Raw genomic sequence first — 16160 nt, 5'->3', positions numbered from 1 at the left:
TGTGTAGATCTTCTAGTGCATTCTGTTCTTTTAAGACAATAAGTTAGAGCCCATTTACAGTCCACAGTGCAGTGGGCTTCCTTGTGCAGGTTGTCATAGGGCTTTGGACAAAAACTAGGAAGCAGTAATTTCCTTGATTGTTGCAGCTGTCCGGGTCTTGCCGTATCTGAGTAAGCGGAACTGATGTGTCAGTCATCATACTGTGGCTTTCTTCAGGGTAACTGTCCCAGTGAATTTCCAGTCTCATTCCTGCCAGAGTTTAAAATTGTGACCAATGGACTTTCCCGTCAAAGTTCAAATTTGTGACCAAGGGACTTTCCAGCCTCTATTTCTGACAGAAATCTTCTTCCATCCTGAGGAAACTACCCACCTCAAACCCTAGTGGCTAGAGCACCGGTCCTGCAATCCAGAAGTGGCCAGTTCAAATCCCACTGCTGCTCTATGTGATCTTGGGCAAGTCACTTAACCCTCCGTTGCCTCAGGTACAAACTTAGATTGTGAGCCCTCCTGGGACAGAGAAATAGCCAGTGTACTTGAATGTAACTCACCTTGAGCTACTACTGAAAAAGATATGAGCAAAATGGAAAAAAAATAATACCCTAAAGGAAGCCACAGCATGATGGTTGAAATGTCAGTTCCATTTACTCAGACGAAGCAAGACTCAGACAACTGCAACAATGGTGGCTTCATAAGGCATGTAAGGAAAACATTAAGGTCCCTGGCACAGGACGTTCCTGCAGTGGTGGTTTGAGATAAAATTCTTTCATGAATAGAGAAATGGATGGATATTGGGAAACAAGCTGTATGACAGGCCAAAAGAGCAAAGAGATGTACTGTGACAGAAGACAAATGAAACCCAAGACCATAGAGATGTATAAATAGTTTAATATCATTGTCCTCCTCAAGTTAACTGGGTTCATAAACATTTGTTAAGAACCAGATGGAAACCCTCCTCCACTTGAAGGTATAGGTACATCTGGTAGACAGCTTCCTCACAGCAATTAAAATGTTTTGAAAGAGCACTGGAAGACCTAGTGATACAACTAAGTGCTGTTCAATTTTCACACTAATTTCTGAGCTCTAGGAGAGCTGTTCTGTACTGGCAACATGTGGTGCTGTCACCCATTGTGAATGAAAACGCTATATTGCAATGTTCATTAGCCTCCTAAGATTAAGATGCAATCTTGGGGATTGCAAAGCAATGCTTTTTCTACCCACAATGATCAAAACAGGTAGTGGCTTTAAGTCAATATTTTTCATCGAATCATACAATCCACTTTCTCCATTCTTTGGAAGATGCAGAAAACAAACTCTATTCTTATAATTTTAATCAGTCAAAAGTTTTTGAGTGCATTGCAATCCCAAGTTGCAGATTGTTAAGCTTAGGAAATATTCCAAACACGTGTTCACTGTGAATCCACTGAAAATAATTTCATGAAGGTGATTTCCATACCAAAAAGAACATTTTTAGCTTTCCACATTCACCAAAAGTGACTAGGAACCATACCAAAATACATTACAGGCTTTTAATTTTACTAAAGTGTGATTTGGGTATAGGAACAATGTCTTTATATTTTAAAGTTTATTCATGATATAAATTTACACTTCTTTAGAAGAAAACAAAATTTTTCTTTTAACACAGATGTTTAAGCAATGATTGCTTTCCATGACTATTCATGGTTAACATATGAAACAATTTAGGCTACACATCAACCAAATGGAGATTTTTCCAAGATCCTAGACTAACAAGACATTCATTTAGAGTACCAATACCCTTCAAACATTATTTGGTAGCAATGGACTCTTGTAGTTATGGTGGCAAGCATCTTACTGATGTTAAATGTTTGACCAAAAAAGGTATATCTTGAATATTGTGGGCTTACAGACATGCCATGCTTAGGAAGCTAGTATAAAGTTTGATTGTACAGAACAGTAGAAAAATAATGTCTCTTAAGATTGTCATTCCCCCTCCCCTAAAAAAAACTTGCTGTATACAGATTCCCCAAGTATTGCAAAATAATTACATCCCTTATGTGTACAACTTCTTTGAACTGACTAGGAGTTCTGTGGTAAAAGCTAATAAATGTACATCATTTTATTATGAGTAAAATCCCATCTATTAATTAAATGAGCATACTGAGGAATAATACATAAGTCTCTTTTTCAATATCAGAAAGATAGACTTTTAAATGGTACATTTACATAATCTATATATATATAATATATATATATAATACCCCCCAATAAACTAGTATATCTATTTCTTTATATCCTCATTTACGCAATTTAATTTTAAATACTTCAAAAAGAAAATTCTGTATAGATTTTGTTCATTACAATGATTATAGGCAATAACAGCTACCTTCGGTACAGAAAGACCTAAAACTATAGCTAAACTACTGTAGCAATATAATCACCCCCAGTCCCACAAATGTTCTCCTTTGAGCACATATCATGGTATATCACATTCAATGGCTGTTCCACAGACTTCAGCATTTTAAAGCTATCCCAACAATACTGTCTAAATTAAGGGAACTGCTTAGTCAGCAAATCTGTGAGAACAGATTTAAAAATTCTAAGTAAAACGAGGCATGTGCTTGTACATCCAAACTGAAAAAAAAACAGACATGTCCTGCAAATGAGCATTAAAAATAATATTCAAAGTGATTGCTGGCACAAGGAACACAGTGCTGAGAAATAGACTTTTTATGCTAAGTGCTCAACAAAAAGAATCCATCCTTACATGTAACAAGAGAAGTTTAAGGGACAAGAACTGTTCCCTGTAAAAAATAATGCTATATGGTGCAGAGTGCCATGTTCAGTGTATATTTCAGGTCAGAGGTGGATTTTAAAATGCTTTTGATTTATTAAAAAAATTAAAAAATAAATTCACGTAGCAGGTTCATTTTCATCATGTTTCCATGTCACATACCATCTGAAGCGCCAGAAAGACCCATTACTTGTAATCCACAGTTGAAAGCAGAATAGACTAAAGTAGCAGCAGCATTGTAGGTACCAGCTGAGAAAGTGTGCTTGCAGTCCTCTCTCCCACATATGCTACCTGTCACTGATTTTGTGCTATTGATTTCTGCTGTGGTACCAAATGTCTGGATGAAATCACTTCAAAGTGCTGTTGAGGTAATTTTTTTGATACCTCTCCGCTGGGCAAGTGTGGAGCGGCCTACTGGTTCCAGAACAGGTGACAATGGATTGCGGTTAAGAGCGGAGTACGTTGCAGCCATAGCACCCTAAAGAGAAAAGGGAGAAGAATATTAATGAGTGCAAAGGTGCTCATATACCAACTCATGAAGGACATTTTAACCATATCAGACATATAAATTGCGAGTGACCGTGCTCACCCGCAAATGCGCAGTAGAGACTTTCCCTCTCTGTCCCGCCCCTGGGTCAATATGTGATGACGGGGGCGGGACACAGAGGGAAACTGCGCGAAGGGGAGTGAGGGAACCGCCAAGGTCGCTACCGCTCCCACCCAACCGGAGTCACTGCCGCCGCCGCCCCCCCCTCCATCCGGCCCTCTCTTCGCAATTCAACTTAACAGCGCCAAAAACGCAGCAGGCAGATCAGCTGAGCTGCCGTCGGCCTTCCTTCCCTGCCTCTGTCCCGCCCTCGCCGACGTTACACAGGCAGAGAAGGAAGGCCGACGGCAGCTCAGCTGATCTGCCTGCTGCAGTTTCGGCGCTGTAAGTTGAATCGTGAAGAGAGGGCCCGGGCCAGCGACTCCGGGTGGGGGGGGGGGGGGACGGAGGGTAGCGGGGACTTCGGGGGGGGGGGGGGGGGGGGGGGGGGGGGGGAGGGGCAACGGCGACCTGGCGAGGAGGGTAGCTGGAAATCTCGCCCGTTTTAACGGGCATAACGGCTAGTCAATGTATAAAAAGACTCATATTTTTACTTATACAACTCATAAAAAATATCCTGGTGGAATAGAAAGAAGAGTCGGTACATGCTAACAACTGTTTTTACTTGCTGTTACTGTTAGGATAGCATTTTAGATCTGTAGGTGGACTTGATGAGTTAGGCCTAACTAGCCAGGCTATTGAAACTCAGGTTTGTTTCTAATGCTTTGGTAAGCAGAAAAACCTTCACTTCTATCACGGAGGCAGCCAATTTTCTTTTGCATCAGACTCTGCGCAACAACAATATCCATACCCAATGATCTGTCTTTATACATGAGCCCCCATCAAAGACAAGCTCTGTGACTCACTTGTAGAGACAACGGCACCAGTGCCTAAGGAAGTCAACCACCATCTCTCCTATACATTAAACAGCAGGCTCCCAAACAAATCCAGGAAACAGCAAGCTGATTATATATCAAAAGACTTTCATAGAACATCTGCTGATAATTCCAAGAAAATGAAAAATTCTGATTTGCACAGACACACATCCAAAAATGGACTCCTGCCTGGGTGTGAAAATACCTATAAGACATATAACATGGCATCTGTTCAAAGAAAGAGCAAATATACCGGCTGATCTTCAGGGACTGCTTAAATAAAATGTAGCTAATAGTTTGGGTTATTGTTCCCTGTATGCATCACTTTGCACTTGTCCACAAATTTCATGGGCCATACTGGGACAGACTGAGGTCCATTAAGCCCAGCATCCTGTTTCCAACAGTGGCCAATCCAGGTTACAAGTATCTGGCAAGATCCCAAAACAGTACAATACATTTTATGCTGCTTATCTTAGAAATACTTGCAAAATCATAAGGAGTAGCGCTCGGAATAATACTCAACCATTTCTACAATGATTGTTCTCTTAACTAATCAAGGAGAAGTCTCATATATTCATATATTGGAGGATACGAATACAGAAGATCTGTCCCCCAATTGAGGAAGGCATCTGACGCTAGCCTGTCATGGATGTGAAGCCTGGAACAGAACTGAGGGACCCTGTGATTGATCTGAGTGGCAAAAAGACCTACGCTCAGAAGATCTTGCGGGCTATGCCCATATTGAGAGACCACTCATGCGGCTGCATTATTCTGCTCAGCCTATCGGCCAGGGTATTACTTGTGCCCGAGTGAGAAAAGATCCACCAGGAGGTGGAAAACTCAAGAACCCCACGGTAAAAACAAGAATGTGTAAAAAGTGGGAGTACGACCAAGGAAACCAGAAAGTGGAAGATGTTCTTGAATAAAAAGACTTTATTAAAAATTTGAAGACTCGAGTAGTAGTAGTGTTTCGGCCGTCAGGCCTGCATCAGGAGTCTGCTGTGCAGAGTGATGCAAAGCAATGACGATGGGAAACCTCCGAAGATTTATCAGTAGTCTATCTCTTGCACGGAGAGTTGCTAAATAATGATGAGGTTGATACTTCAGAAAAAGCGTGGTAGTCTTAAGAAAGACTGTTTTGAGAAAGTTCGTCAGGAGCGCTGCTCACACTGTTGATAATACAAATGTGCCCACCAGATAAGTGGCTAGAAGCAACATGCCATGTTGGTGAGCCCAATGCCACATCTGGACAACCTCCTGACACAGAGGGTGTGATCCGGTGCCCCCCCCTGCTTGTTGGTGTAATACATTTCAACCTGTCTGGATGAGAAAAATTGGTGAGTTAGCCTATCTCGGAAAGCCTTTAGAGCATTCCAGATCACCTGAAGCTCCAGGAGGTTGATTTGTTTCCTAGGAGGACCAAGCACCTTGAATGTGAAGCCCATCTCTACATGAGCTTCCCATCCCAGGAGAGATGAATCCGTTGTCAGCACATGTTGTAGCTGAGGAATTTGAAATGGAAGTCCCAGAATCAAATTGGATTGAATTGTTCACCACTGAAGAGAGCGTACAAGCTCTGGGGACACTTGAATGACATCTTCTAGACTCCCTGTGGCTTGATACCACTGAGAAATCAGGGTCAATTGAGCTGATCTCATGTGAAGATGTGTCATAGGTGTAATGCACACTGTGGAAGCCATGTGGCCCAACAATCTCAACATCTGTTGAGCTGCTCGAGCACCCAAATAGTCATCTGCATGGACTCCCGAGCACTGTCCTCTGAGGTGCTCTTCACCAGCCAGTTGTCGAGATACGGAACACATGGACTCCCAGTGTGCGTAGCGATGCTGTCTCTACTGCTAGACAGTTGGTGAAGACCCTGGGAGCTGACGTGAGGCCAAAAGACAACAATGAAAGTGATGCTTTCCCAGTTGAAATCTTCCGGTGGGCTGGAAAACCGGGCGAGTGAGGAGAGGACAAAAAAAACAGCACCTTCTCACTCAGAAAAAGAAAGAGAACTAAGGATACCACATTTGTGCATTGGACGGGAAGGCACTCGCGCTCCATAAAGCTCTCCCTTTTACTATGGCAAATGCCATACCAGGAGAAGCGGATCAGTGTCACCCACTTGTGAAAAGACAGGAGCCTGCTTGTCTTCAGAGAATGTATACTTCAACACTGGACAAAACCAGAACCTCCAGAATACTGGTACTGGAGAAATCAAGTCCACCAATTGAATGTATGGGAAGTGAGGGAGGCTGGAGCATCTATTAAATGTCAGAAGAGATTTTTCATAGTTTGGGATCTTTGAGCCCCAGGGGTCACAGCTTGATCCTAAATACACTCCAATACTTCAAACAACGGTGGCAGTCGCAAGAGATTATCCCTTTGATAGATGGTCCAAGCTGTTTAGCAATTATATTGGACATTAGTTCAGGGGTTGATAAGGGGGGGGAATGGGATACAGTAGTGACATCATTGCCTCCTAATATCAGGGTTGCTTTGGGGGCTATAAGAGTTCAGGCCCCTATAGCTTTGGGGACTATTAGATGTTGGTTACGGGAGATAAGGAGTGCAGAAAGTCAAGGGATAGGAGATGGTAGGGCGGGAGTAGTGAACCACATGACTGGGTAGGAGGGGAGGGGTGAGTCTGTACAAATGTTTCATAAAGGTTGGGATGTTTTATACATAATTTACTAATCACATTTGATGGGTGGTGCATTAGTGGTTTCTGGGTAAGTAAAAGGAAGTTTGATGACACATCTCACTTTTTTTTTGTGATTATATGATAAGATATGACTGTTGCAATGATGTACACTTCACTGGTTTCATATATTGTTATTGGTTAGTCATTAATAAAAATGTTAAATTATAAGTATCACCAACAATTTACCTTCACTAGATGTGGGGCATCTTGTCTGTTGAGCTGATACTGAGGCAGTTGGTCACAGAGGACAATCCAGGGGTGTTTAAGTACTTGAGCAGCAGTCAGTCTTTGATGTGGATCAACATGAAGCATCTTTGACACCAAATCCTAGTAACAGAATAAGGTACTATGAATATTTCACTCTCTATATAATGAAAACACCTTCTGAACATAGAAAATTGGAATATGGACCCAGAGATGTTAGCAGCATGATATGAATCCTCTTCAGGAGAACAACAACCTTTTTATTTTTACATATAAACCTGTACTATCTTCATAGCTCACACACACACACACACACACACACACACAAAAGAGACAACCCTGAATCATTATCTGGTTGCCAGAGTGTGAAGCGGCTTTTCAAAAATTAAAGACTGCCTTGGCTACCACTCCTGTACTATTGCACCTGATTACCAGGGCCGTGCCGATGCGGTAAGCGGGGTAAGCGCCGCAGGGGGGCGCCCACCTCTGGAGGGCGCCGCCGCGGTGCTTACTCTCGCCCCGCGAGGCCTTTAAATCTTTTTACCTGGTCGCAGCAGCGTCAGTGAAAGCGCTGCCGACGTCTCCCTTCCCTTGCACTCATTGGTTCTCTCAGTGTCCCGCGTTCTTCTGACGTCAGAAGAAGGCGGACACTGAGGGAACCAATGAGTGCAAGGGAAGGTAAACGTCGGCAGCGCTCCGCTTTCACTGATGCTGCATAGGCGCCCCGTATAAGAGGCTTGGGGAGGCTAAGCCTCCCCAGCCCAGCTGTGACCTTTCCCGCCCATGCTGCATTGCCTCCCCCCCCAAACGTAGCCACTTTCCCTCCAGGCCCGAGGCCCGCTCATCCAGACCTGCCAAGACCGGAGTCTCCCGCACTCCCGAGTCTGGGCCGGCAAAGTGGGAAGAAAGTCTCCTCTTCAGCGCGAGTCGCGCGATAAAACAAAAAAAAGAAGCAAGAGCGGGGCCGTGGCAGCCTTCAAGCATGGGCTGTCTGCGCTGCAGCCGCTCCTCTCTCTGCCCCTGGAGGAGCAGGAAGGAAGTTGACATCGACTTCCTGCTCTGCTCCGGGGACAGAGAGGAGCGGCTGCAGTGCCGATAGCCCATGCTGAAAGCTGCTACGGTACAGCCCCGCGCTTGTTCCAGCAGCCAACTGTTGCTCCTGGGGGCTCCAAAGCGGTTGAAGCTGCGTGTGGTGTAGGTCCTCCCAGCTGATTCGTGTAACGCGTGCTACCTTTTTTTTTTTTTTGTCTGGACTCGGGGCGCTGCTGCTGCTGAAGAGGAGAAGCAGCAGCAGTGGCCAACAAATTAATACCGGGTGGAAGGGGGAGCGAGAGGCACTAGGCAGGTATAATGGAGAGAGTGGGAAGATGGGGAGAGAAGGAGGGGACATGGAGAAGGGCTGGAGTCCTGGAGAAAGGGAGAAGCTGCTTAAAATGAGGAGAAAATGGGAGGGGGGGGGGGTGAAAGAGGGAAGACACTGGAAGGGAGAGAGAAACTAACAGGAGGAGAAACATTGAAGGATGGGGAGAGAGAGGGGGGGCATGATGAATGGAAAAGGGTAGAGAGAGAGACACTGGATGGAAAAGGGGATAGAGAGAGAGAGAGACACTGGATGGAAGGATTGGGAGAGAGGGGGGTAGATGTTGGATGGCAGGATCGGGAGAGGGGGTAGACGAATGGAAGGACATGGAGAGAAAGAGGGAAGAGGAAGACAGAAGGATGGGGAGATAAAGAGGGGAAAACGGATGGAAGGATGAGGAGAGGGGGGATAGACGGACGGGAGAGAAGAGAAATCACTGGACTGGACATGTAGGGGAGGGCAGGGGAGAGAGGAGAATTGCTAGATATGGAAGGATGGAGGGGTCAGGGGAGAGAGGAGATTTGCTAGATGGATGGATGGAAGAACCGGGGAGAAAGGAGATTTGCTAGATATGGATGGAGGACAGGGGAGGGAGGAGAGTTGCTGGACACGGATGGATGGATGAATGGAGGGGAGGGGAGTGAGGAGAAATGCTGGATGGAGGGGAAACTGCTGAATTTAAGGACTGGATTGAAACGCTTTGAGGGCAGATGCTGCAACTGGAGGAAGGATAGGGACAGGGTGCCACAGATGGTAGACAGAACGCATAAGGACACAGGAGGATGGTGAGTGAAAGAATATCAAATGGAAAGAAGACACCATAAAACAGACGACACTGGGACCAAAGCGAATAGAAAAACTAAATGCTCAGAAAACAAAGGTAGAAAAAAGTATTTTATTCAGAATGTATTAATTGGAATATGTCAGCTTTTGGAAATGTGCATCTGTGATATTTTGCACGTAAGTTTCAATTTCTCTAGTATTGCTGCATGCCAAGTCTGACTTCTTGAGGTAATTTTCCAGTTCATAATTTTGCCTTCATATCTTTTGATTTCTAGTTCCTTTTGTCATATCTGTTGTCATGTGTTTTTCATGTGTGATCAAGGTGCAGTATTCTGCTAGCGTGTACTATTTGCAGCCCTTTTGGTTTTGTTTTTTTCACTAGGTAGTGTATTGGTGTTTTAGAGCCTGGTGTAATTACAGTGCTGCTTTTCCACGCATAAGATTGTAGCTCGTCCTGTCCTTGGAATTAGTGCTGTTATGATTTGGTAAGTTTCTGAGTGTGTTTTTGCACAAGTTTGTGTATAGTGTTTTGCAGTGGAAAGATTGTGTGTTGGCCGTACTAAGGTGACATCAACACTTTAAATTCATTTTAGTTTGTCATAACATCAGACATAGTTTTATAATATTTTGGAGGATCTGATGTTGAATTGTTAAAGGTATTAATTGTGACTATTTTACTTTTATTTATTTTTCCTGTGTGTTGTCGGACAATTATGGATGTAAGCCCCGCCCCCTGGTACCACCCATAACCCCGCCCCCTTTAGCCTCCCCAAACAGTTGGGCCACCGACCGCCTATGCTGACGCTGCTGCGACCTCTTCGTTGCCGTTGCGTCGTCCCACCCCCCACTTCACGCGATTTGCGAACCGCGCTGCCGCTTAGCACTGCTTAAAAAAAAATTACACGTCAGCAGGAACAGGCTGCTTCAGCCCATCCCAGGAGCCTTCCTTCAGCCCTCAGGGGCGGAACACGCTGAAGGAAGGCCCCTGGGATGGGCTGAAGCAGCCTGTTCCTGCTGACGTGTAATTTTTTTTTTTTTTAAGCAGTGCTAAGAAGCGGTTCGCGAATCGCGTGAAGGGAGAAGACAATTTGCTGGAAATGGAATGGAGGGGAGAGAGAGGAGGATTGCTGGCTATGGATGGAGGAGGGAAGGGCAGAGAGGGACAAGGATGGACATGGGGGCCCAGGGAGAGGACAATTTGCTGGAAATGGAGGGGAGGGGAGAGAGAGGAGGATTGCTGGCTATGGATGGAGGAGGGAAGGGCAGAGAGGGACAAGGATGGACATGGGGGCCCAGGAAGAGGACAATTGCTGGAAATGGAGGGGAGAGAGGAGGATTGCTGGCTATGGATGGAGGAGGGAAGGGCAGAGAGGGACAAGAATGGACATGGATGGGAGGGCAGGACCCAGGGAGAGAGGAGAAATGGATATAGAGCAAGAAATGAAGAAGAAAGGAGAAAAGTAAAGAAATAAATGGAAAGGAAGCCCTGGAAATGGAGTTAAGAGGACAGATAGCAGCAGACTCAGATACTGGCCAGCATGATCGGAAAAAGAAAGTCACCAGACAACAAAGGTAGAAAAAAATCATTTTATTTTCATTTTAGCATTTGGAATATGTCTACTTTGAGAATTTACATCTGGTATCTTATTTTGCAATGTATAGCAATTTGTTTCTAAGAATATTGCTGACAATTCCTGTCAGTGTAGCAAGTGGTGAGCGATCATTTTCACCGGGGGGGGGGGGGGGGGGGGGGGCTGATCATTTTCACCAGGGGGGGGCGCCAACTGATAGTCTGCAGGGGGGCGCCAGAGACCCTAGGCACGGCCCTGCTGATTACTAACAAAGATTTGTGGTACAGAGTGATGCCTCAATATATGGCATTGCGGCTCTACTTAGTGAAGTGAATAGCAAAAGGGAAGAACACTCCATTGTGTACCCGAGTCCCAAGGTTCTTGACACAGAGGTAGCTTATACCACTATTCAGAGAGAATGTTTGGCCTTAGTGTGGACCCTTAAGAAACTACAACAATACCTGTAAGGACAAAACTTCACTGTCATCACAGATCACAATCCATTGGTCTGGCTTAAAAGAGTCTCAGGAGAGAATGGGAAGCTACTTCAGTGGAGCCTGTCTCTGCAGATGTACAACTTCACCATACAGCACCAGAAGGGAAGTGAACATGGAAATTCTAATGGACCCTCCAGGAAGGAAGAGCCAGAACCACCCAGGATCTCTCTTAAAGGTGGGAGGTGTGGCGAAACAGTAGGTTTCCAAGCCTGTGAACTGTATTATTTCATGTAGTGTGTTTCCCTTGTTTGGCCAGCAGATGGTGACTTATCTTTTTTTTTTTTTGTACAGCTGTTACAGAAGTGACAGTTTTTTCTCGCCTGAGTGTGAGGTAATCTTTAGTCTCAGATAGGGAGAGGAGAGAGAAAGATCTCTTCACCGAGGCCCTGTGAGCAGTTATATTTTCTGAACTCCCCAGATGCTACCCAGGTACAAGTGTTAGATTTAATGTTGATCTTTCTTTTGGTTATCTGTTATTGTTTGTTGTACTGTTTTCACCTAGGTTCTCAAATGTTTACTGTTTTCTGTAACAATCAACCTATTAGTTTATTGATTCTGCTGTCCTGGACTAAGAATCCTGGTGGTTTGTGTTTTGGGTCTGTGGGTGCTTTCTAGGAACTGTGGGACCACTGGAAGTATGGCCATGATGTTCTTAGAAAACCCTGGGGAATTAAGTTATGGGTAGGAGACTCGCCCAGAAGAAAGCATAACCCAGCAGGTGTGAGAAAGGGTATGCCAGATTAGAGCACGTACACAGGTGGTAGTGGGCCTGAGCAGTGCTGGGACAGACCCTCTAGGTGGCCGCGTTTAACCCCTCCAGGTGGGCTCTAGGCATTCCATGACAGACATGTCCTTTTTTGATGGTAGCGTAGTGGGATTGGGATTGTCAGGCTCAGTGTGTGGGGTGAGGGTCACCATCCAGAGTAGTTCCAAGTTTTTTTTATATCTGTAACCTCCAGACACAGAGCACAGTGAAAGAGTGCAGCAGTAACACGGTTCTTTCCCCATTCATTTTTTTTTGGTAGTGAGATTAGCAGCATGCTGATGGTGACTGACAGCAGCTGTCAGACACTGGATATGGTAGTGGGCCTGAGCAGTGATGGGACAGACCCTCTAGGTGGCCACAGGGTTAACCCCCCCCCCCCCCCCCCCAAGTGGGTTCTAGGCATTCCGTGACAGGGGCAGACTCAGGAATAATGTCAGGAAGTATTTTTTCACGGAGAGGGTGGTAGATACTTGGAATGCCCTCTTGCAGGAGGGGAGAAGATGAAAACGGTAATGGAATTCAAAAATGTAAGGGATAAACACAAAGGAATTCTGTTTAGAAGGAACAGATCCACAGAAGTTTAGCAGAGATTGGGTGGCAACACTGGTACTTGGGAAGCAAAGCCAGTGCTGGGCAGACTTCTACCAGAAGCAGAGCAGTACCAAAGCAGACACTGTGAAGTCCAAAAGAGTCTTTATTCAAACAAATCCTGATGTGACCACGTTTCGTCAAATAGGCTGCATCAGGGGTAAACATAAACAACTAGCAAAAAATACAAAGGAGAAATTAGACCTTACCTGCTAATTTGCTTTCCTTTAATCCCTCCGGACCGGCCCAGGATTGGACTGATGGGTTGTGCACGTCTACCAGCAGGAGGAGACTGAGAAAAAAACTTTGACTAGATAGCCAATAAGAGCCCTGGTCATGTGACCCTAGCCTCAGTATTTAAATAACAAAGCAGAAAGAAGAAGAACAGTCTGTGCCCCAAGGAATTCAAGCAACCAGGGAGCACTGTTGGAGACGTGCTCAAAGGCTCACCGACAACTCTCACCAGAGCAGCGGTATGGCCTTGTCATAATGGCTCACCGAAAACTCTAACCAGAGAATCGGTATGGCCTTATCATAATGGCTCACCAAGTACCCTAACCAGGGCATCGGTATGGCCAAATTATAATGGCTCACCACATACCCTTACCAGAGCAGCGGTATGGCCTAACTATAATGGCTCACCACATACCCTTACCAGAGCAGCGGTATGGCCATAATAGAAACTGTTTTTTTTTTTTTTTTTTAACCCATATATTTATGGTTTAACTTGCAAACAAAACAGCTCAACAAACAAAGAACTTAACACATCTCTGCAAACCATGGAACATAGAGAACTAGACAGAAATATATCACACGGGAGGGGCCTGGGCCGGTCCGGAGGGATTAAAGGAAAGCAAATTAGCAGGTAAGGTCTAATTTCTCCTTCCTTAGCATCCCTCCGGACCGGCCCAGGATTGGACTGATGGACGTAACAAAGCAGTAGTCCTACGGGAGGGACCCCAGCAAACCTGCTGAGATTACCCGCGACGCAAAGACCGCCTCTTGCCGACATTGAACATCAAGCCTGTAATGCTTAGAAAAGGAATGGAGAGAAGACCACGTAGCTGCCTTACAAATCTCCGCTGGCGGAACCAAGGAACACTCGGCCCAGGACGCTGCCTGCCCTCTAGTTGAATGAGCTTTAACCGAGTCCGGGACTGCCCTACCTGCCAAAAGGTAGGCTGATGCTATCATCTCTTTGATCCACCTAGATAACGTGGGCTTAGAAGCCGACAAACCCTTACGGTGACCGGCCAACAGAAGGAAAAGACGGTCTGTGCGACGGAAATGCTCAGTAACTGCGAGATACCGTTTAAGCACCCTCTTAACATCCAGCGTATGCAACCGTCTCTGTTCCTGCGTCCCTGAGGCCGATCCTAGAACCGGCAGAAACACTGACTGGGACAGATGAAAGCGAGACAGTACCTTAGGCAAAAAGGAAGGCACCGGACGAAGAACTACTCGTTCCTTTGAAAATTGCAGAAATGGAGATCTACATGAGAAAGCTTGCAACTCCGAGACTCTCCTAGCCGAGGCAATAGCCACCAAAAACACTGTCTTAAGAGTCAAATCCTTCACCGAACATGCACGCAATGGCTCAAAGGGAGGTTTTGTCAAAGACGAAAGGACCAGATTAAGATCCCAAGATGGGAACACTGACCTAACCGGAGGACGAAGAAGACTGACTCCCTTCAAAAAACGTACTACATCGGGTAGCCTAGCGAAAGACCTACCCCTAATCCTACCTCTGAAACAGGAAAGAGCTGCCGCTTGCACCTTAAGAGAAGAAAGAGACAGCCCTTTATCAAACCCTCGCTGTAAAAAATCTAACATCTGAGCCACTGACGCGCCGAAAGGACGAATGTCAGCCTCTACACACCAAGCCTCAAAAATTCTCCAAGTGCGAATATAGTTCAGAGAGGTGGAACGCCGACGAGAACGAAGCATGGTGGAAATCACTGGTTGCGAAAAACCCCGCTTAGCTAAACGGGCTCGTTCAAGAGCCAAGCCGTAAGACAAAATCGAGCCGGATCTGGATGTGGGACTGGTCCTTGTACCAACAGAGCCTTGTGCACCGGGAGTCGAAAAGGAGGCGCCACCGACAGACGTTGCAGATCCGCGTACCAAGGACGCCGAGGCCAGTCCGGTGCCACCAGAATTACCGGTCCTCTGTGTTCCTCGATCCTCTGCAGGAGACGACCTATTAGCGGCCAAGGAGGAAACGCATAAAGAAGGTCGAGGGGCCACTGCTGCAAGAGAGCGTCTACCCCTGCCGCTCTTGCATCCCTTCTTCGACTGAAGAACTGAGGGACCTTTGAGTTGAGACTGGTGGCAAAAAGATCGAGGACTGGAGTGCCCCAGCGCTCCACTATAACCTGAAACGCTTGAGCGCTGAGAGCCCATTCTCCCGGATCGAGAGTGTGGCGACTGAGGAAGTCGGCTTGAACGTTCTCTACTCCTGCTACGTGGGATGCTGAAATGGCCGTTAGATGAACTTCCGCCCAGGAAAGGAGACTCTCCGCCTCCCGACACAATAGTCGGCATCTCGTTCCTCCCTGGCGGTTGACATAGGCCACTGCTGAGGCATTGTCCGAAAGGACCCGCACCGCTTTGCCTACCAGAAGAGAACTGAAGTGTTGCAGAGCCAAGCGAATCGCCCTGGTCTCCAAAAAGTTGATTGATTGAATGGCTTCCAGTTGAGACCAGAGACCCTGAGTCCACTTGCCCAGACAATGCGCTCCCCAGCCTCGGAGACTGGCATCTGTTGTTAACGGTATCCACCGAGGAGACTCCAAAGGCATTCCTACCGTCAGATTCTTCATCCGCAGCCACCAGAACAGGGAGCTGCGTTCTCGGTTGCGGAGAGGTAATCGCATCAGTAGAGAATCCCTCTGAGAGGACCACCGGGAGAGAAGGGACCACTGAAGAGGCCTCATATGAAGCCTGGCCCAGGGTACTGCCTCTATAGTGGCTGCCATGGAACCGAGCACCTGAAGATAATCCCGAGCACATGGACGGTGGTGCTGAAGTAACTCCCTTATCTGGACCTGAAGCTTTACAATCCTGGCCTGCGGCAGAAAGACTCGGCCCCGCGCTGTGTCGAACACAACTCCCAAATACTCCAGCGACTGAGAAGGAACTAACCGACTCTTGGCTACATTTACCACCCAACCTAGAGACTGCAAAAACTGCATCACTCGACCTGTGACTTGACAACTTTCCTGATAAGACTTCGCTCTGATTAACCAGTCGTCTAGGTATGGATGAACCAGAATCCCTTCTTTTCTGAGGGCCGCTGCAACCACGACCATGACTTTGGTAAATGTGCTTGGAGCCGTCGCAAGACCGAAGGGCAATGCTCGAAACTGGTAATGCCGTCCTAGAATTGCAAAGCGCAAGAACTTGTGGTGAGCTGGACGAATAGGAATATGTAAATAGGCCTCTGTGAGATCC

General features: G+C 46.2%; 1 protein-coding gene across 4 annotated transcripts in view; it reads right to left on the bottom strand.

The window, feature by feature from the left end:
- Nucleotides 1-887: 887 nt before the first annotated feature.
- The window catches only part of RPS6KA3 (ribosomal protein S6 kinase A3), a 209217-nt gene continuing 193944 nt past the window's right edge, over nt 888-16160 (bottom strand). For all 4 annotated transcript variants that reach the window (XM_030202258.1, XM_030202262.1, XM_030202259.1 and 1 more), the window contains 2 exons: nt 7125-7265; nt 888-3248 (listed from right to left, as the gene is read on the bottom strand). In XM_030202258.1, coding sequence (XP_030058118.1) covers nt 3123-3248; nt 7125-7265 — 267 coding nt within the window. In that variant the 3' untranslated portion in view covers nt 888-3122. The remainder of the gene's footprint in view (nt 3249-7124; nt 7266-16160) is intronic.

The sequence above is a fragment of the Microcaecilia unicolor genome, chromosome 4 (assembly GCF_901765095.1).
Source record: "Microcaecilia unicolor chromosome 4, aMicUni1.1, whole genome shotgun sequence".
NCBI classification, from domain to species: Eukaryota; Metazoa; Chordata; class Amphibia; order Gymnophiona; family Siphonopidae; genus Microcaecilia; species Microcaecilia unicolor.
Note: the sequence above shows the minus strand (reverse complement) of the source record. Positions and strands in the feature narration are given on the sequence as shown.